Source organism: Apium graveolens, chromosome 9, assembly GCF_009905375.1.
Source record: "Apium graveolens cultivar Ventura chromosome 9, ASM990537v1, whole genome shotgun sequence".
NCBI lineage: Eukaryota > Viridiplantae > Streptophyta > Magnoliopsida > Apiales > Apiaceae > Apium > Apium graveolens.
In genome coordinates, this window is record NC_133655.1 from 2,939,912 (window position 1) to 2,944,984 (window position 5,073).

The 5,073-nt window shown below is 34.3% G+C and overlaps 1 protein-coding gene across 2 annotated transcripts; it reads right to left on the reverse strand.

Moving 5' to 3' along the window:
• Positions 1-1,990: 1,990 nt before the first annotated feature.
• On the reverse strand, positions 1,991-4,870 carry LOC141684693 (wax ester synthase/diacylglycerol acyltransferase 11-like). Of its 2 annotated transcripts, none has more exons than XM_074489775.1 (7): positions 4,475-4,870; positions 3,783-4,370; positions 3,626-3,692; positions 3,165-3,280; positions 2,869-3,081; positions 2,625-2,762; positions 1,991-2,451 (listed from the first exon to the last, which is right to left on the reverse strand). In XM_074489775.1, exons 1-7 carry the CDS (start codon positions 4,697-4,699, stop codon positions 2,275-2,277), a joined length of 1,524 nt encoding a protein of 507 aa, XP_074345876.1. In that variant the 5' UTR covers positions 4,700-4,870; the 3' UTR covers positions 1,991-2,274. The 2 variants fall into 2 exon arrangements, with proteins under 2 accessions (XP_074345876.1, XP_074345875.1); XM_074489774.1 differs by having other exon boundaries at positions 3,165-3,289.
• Positions 4,871-5,073: the final 203 nt, after the last annotated feature.

Genomic DNA, 5,073 nt, shown 5'->3' on the forward strand with positions numbered 1-5,073 from the left:
TAACTTTTTTATTTTAATTTTTAGTTTTCATTATAAGAATATTTCTAGTGTAATAGCACTCTATATACATATATATAAACACACACACACTCACATACTTAAACATATACACGCACATAAGCACTAACTATACATTGCAAAGCAATGCAATACAAGAATGTAACAACCACGAAAATATATCAAATACAATACTTGGATATCGTCGATAATCGCTCTTACAAGGATAAATTCAATATGTTAGAACAACTCCTAGATATTAGTAATTTTCTTGTGGTTACTTATTTTATTAATATTCTTACTTTATTACCAAAAAGTAGGATGCATATTTTTTCCAAACATGTCATAATTTTATTGTTAGAAGTTGTTGAACTTGTTGGGTTTGCTAGGCAGGACTTAACTCCATATAATATGATATTTCCGTTCTAGGTCGAGTTCGCACGGATTTGTTTTTAAGTTACTCCAAAAAGACTTTATACTTATAGAGTTATTTGGCTACTTATATACTAGCAATCTTCCCCTCCCATAAACAATATGGGATAACTCCAAACAATCTTTCCTTTCACGCATCAGACTCGACACCTGCCGAATCTGTCTCCCGAGTGTGGCAGCCCATCTACCGCTTCCTAGATCCCTTTTAGAGCCAAATTAAGATAGTTAGGGGGCCCTAAGCGCCGCCGCTTAATTGGCTTTATCGTTGAGCCGGCCCTGGGTACGGTTCCCAAAATTATAACCGACCTGTTTTAAACCGAGTCACACAATTTTCTGATGAGCCGAGACAGACGGGTTCGGGGAAGCCTGGCCCGGTTCATTCATTCCGAATCCGCTTATTTGACCAGCTGTAATGACAACTTAATTAAATTCTTCGAGGTGCCCAACCTAGTACTACATATAAAATGGTCCAGGACACATGGTGCCGCCTTGCAGAGGTAATGGGGGACGGTGGCGTGTGGTCCAATTTTCTTTTTTTTTAAGCTATATACATATGTTAGCATGAAAACGCATGCATCATATTTTAAGTAATTCTTTTAAGCATTCTACAAATTTCTACATAGATGTGCCCCCAACTCGTATTCTGCTACATCACATGTGTGCTGCTTTTTAACTACCATCTCTAATTTTACATAATTAGTCGGTTGCCGATTTTTTGTGCAAAAATGAAAAATTCGCCCATCAAAATTTAAAATTGTACTTTTCTATTGCTGTGTTTTTAAGATTTATTCAACATCGGCGAGCTGTAGTTTGTACAGTAAAAACTGCCATACCTAATAATTGGATCATTTCATGTCCATATCTAACCATTTTTATCATCCATATATATAGTTAGGAATTTTCATCAACTTTATATTATTTATATTCGTAAGTCTAAAAAGTTATATTTGTTGGATGGACAAATTAAATGTTGCAAACATGTAAGATCATAATGTATGTGTGTACTAAAAAAATAAAATAAATCAATCATTATTATTACAACAATTAGCTAAAAATATACTCCCTCTGTTTCATCATTTTAACTGTCTCTTTGACTTTTCTGCACACATCTCAAGATGCATTGATCGTATAATAAAAATTATTATTTTTAATTTTTTTTTGTAAATAAAAATTTAAGTTATATATTTATATTCAAAAAACAAAATTTTGAAATTTATTATTTTAACTATAAGGTCAAAATATTTAAAAATGTGTGCAAAAAAAGTCAAAGCCACTATTAAAAAAAACATAGATAGTATTATTATTACATAAGCAAATATCTACTCTCTCCATCCCATTTTATTTATCACATTTTCTTTTATAGAAATCAAATTGACCAATTTTTAATCAAATATTAAACATTACTCTTGTATTATGTAAAAAAAAACTAAAAATTATATATTAAAGTAGATTAAAACTACTTTCCGGTGATGTAATTTTATTATTTTTTTAAATTATAAAATATTAATAAATTTCGATCAAATTTTAGTTAATTTGAACAATCAAAGTCAAATGTAACAGCTAACAAAATAAGGGTGCGGGTATTTTTGAAAGAAAGGTCAAGAGTACAAGTGAACATGTCCAACAAGATGTAAAATTACAACAAGGGTATGTAATGGCATAACAGACAGGAATAAACTAGGATATTTTTACGTACATCAATATAATTCTGCATTATAATATATTACACAAAACGTATGACCTGGATCCTGGGCCAAGTTTTATTTATTAAATCTTGATTGTGGCTATGAAGGAGCTAGCCTAGCCTTCCAAGTTACTTAATGCTCAGTCATAGCTCTCTTTTCCCTAGGTTTTGGCATGGAAGGGGACCGCCAATCCGCTTTGTGTGACAGCATCCTTGATGAGTTTAAGTGATGATTCGAAATCTGCACAAAGATTGTTATAATCCGGTATCACATCTGGATCAACTGTTAATACAAATATCATTTTCTCTCCGTAGCTCTGCCAATGTACCGCGAATGCCTGCATGCTCCAACAAAAACTAATTACAATTATTATATTTAGAAACACCATTTGATGATAAATATAGGGATTTCTAGCTAGCATTGCGCTTAATCCAGCTCTATGCATTAATCTTACGTGGGGATGTCCACAGGGACTAGGAGCAATATACGATAAGTTCTATACATTCTTACGTGTGGATGTCCGTAGGTACTGGGAGCGATATACGACAAGTGATGGCCGTAGAAACTGATTTCTTCCTGCGGACCAATAATATTTGAGAATGCCATTGTTGTGTTTGATAAAATTTTATACACGTGGGCAGCAGTTATCTGTTCGTAATCAACAAAGATAATCAAGAAAAATCCTGTATAATATTTTGATTGAGTTTATGAAATGTATCACACTATATAGGCTTCAATATGAAACTATCAATACCTTAAGTCCGAAAAACTTGAGTAAAAACCGATTTAGGGAGTAGTAAAATATAGCTTCAAATGAGAGCTTCTTTCTGTCAACAACAGCCTTGGCCTTGCGAACATAATCTAAAGGATCATCTAGCAAGGCAATGGTGATCGGAACAAGAACAAAAGTAAATAAGTTACCCCACTTCACTTTCGACTGATCCTTTTCCATCATCTCTTCTGCCGACTGTTTGCAAACAAAACAAGTGCATTCTTTTATGAATTTACAAGAAAGACCAAGTAAACATCTTAAGCATTAAGTGAATTTACCGAGGTTCCTGGGGATGATCTGATGTTAACTGCTAAAGATGATCTGAGACGAATATTTGCAGGCAGGTGGTTGTACTTTTTGCTAGCTGTATCTTGTTCCTTCTCAAGCCCATCACCTATTGGTGCTAACAATACAATGCATTACAATATTAGGAACGTCCCAAGTCACTTAATTATCAACTTGTCACAGGAAACATAGAGATTATACAGTGGTAGAATAGAAGATGCTTACCGGGCCGGAACTGAGATTCGAGTGGACCTAGTCAAAATCAGTTTATGGTACCCTAATATACATATATCATGAAAATTTATATATATTTACTTAAAAAAGTTAGAAGCCCTTATATGTCAGGGCCGTAAGCGCAAGTCTATAGGTAGGGAGGGGTCAGGGGTCATCCCTGACGCTTACCAGGATTTTATATTAATATTCTAACAAACAACGGGTAATCGAGCAAACTAACCATATTTTCCATTGAGATAGCGGGATAGGGCAGCCATAGTTATTCCTAGTAACACGTCGTTAATAGTCTGAAACATCAACAAATTAAAATAACATTAGTGTTTTGCTTATATAATTGGTAGCAATAGCTGATTTAAAACAGACACTATATCAATTACCGCGTTCATTGCATATTTCACTAGCTTTATATCATGTAAGCTGACGATTCTATGCACAATTCTTTTACGACTCAATTCTATATGTTCTGAAACACCTTTGATCGGAGTGTCCGTGTCTTTCAAGAACAAAGCAGTAATAACAAATTGCAAAATATCAACAAAAGTGTTAAAAACCATAAGAATCATGGTACAAGTTGCAGAAAAAAGCCCCCAGAACCTATTACGATTGTTCCAAAAGTTTGTTGATAATTGTCTGGTCTTTAGAACACTTGGCATTGATTCGAGATCAGAAGCTTTTCTGCTACTAGCTAAAAGGAGAGATATAAAAGACGTTCCATCCCCGACTGAATGATGAACTTTAAGTACTGCAGTTGCATTAGCATCCGATGTCTTTACGTTTAAAACATGAAGCTCCCATAATGGCTTTGCAAGATCCAATCCTGTATTAGTGAGATTTGATATGTAATCTTCAACATACATTTCAGCTGATTCCATATTGGGATCCACTTCCGGAGTAAAGACATGCTTATGTATGTCTACTTTCGTTCTTCTCCAACTCATTTGCCCACCATTCTTTTCATCCGTTACCTACAAAACAAACGAATGCACGTAAGCTGGCCCGGACACCCGGTTTAATTACACCTTATTTATAAAAACATGAACTGCTAATATCAAAAATTAGTTTTTCTTACCAGCAAACTGGAGAAACGAGGGTGCTTCACAAAAGAATCATTTAACCCGGATTTAACAGCATCAACATCGATCAGCGTTTTGAAACCTAAGACATATATGATTGGAATGTTCAATCCCTTTGCCTGAAACAACCTTGCAACCGGGCTTAACAGCTCTTCATCACCATCAACTTCAATACTAATGTTCTTGGTGAAGATAGGTTTAATGGATTTTCCTCTTATCATCTTAAATAAACTTGTATGTAATGAACTCAACGATCGCAAGTAGATGTATATAATGGTGTTATTAGCATGGGTTGATGAGCCGAGGCCTATACGGCCCAGCGGCAGGCCACATGGTACTCCTGACTTTAAAACTTTGCAGTAAGACTATACGGACAGTCCTGACAAAAAAAACTTACAGAGAGTATGTATATGTTTTTAATGAGTTGTAATACAAGAACCAAAAGGTTTGTATTTTGTCACTCCACCTCAAAGTCAATAAAATTATAAATGTCACGTCACATCATGTATTGTATTTCTGCACTATTTGTCGTATCCCTATTAAAAATGTTTAATAAATTAAAAGCTAGAATTATTATTCTAAAAATCTCCGATTT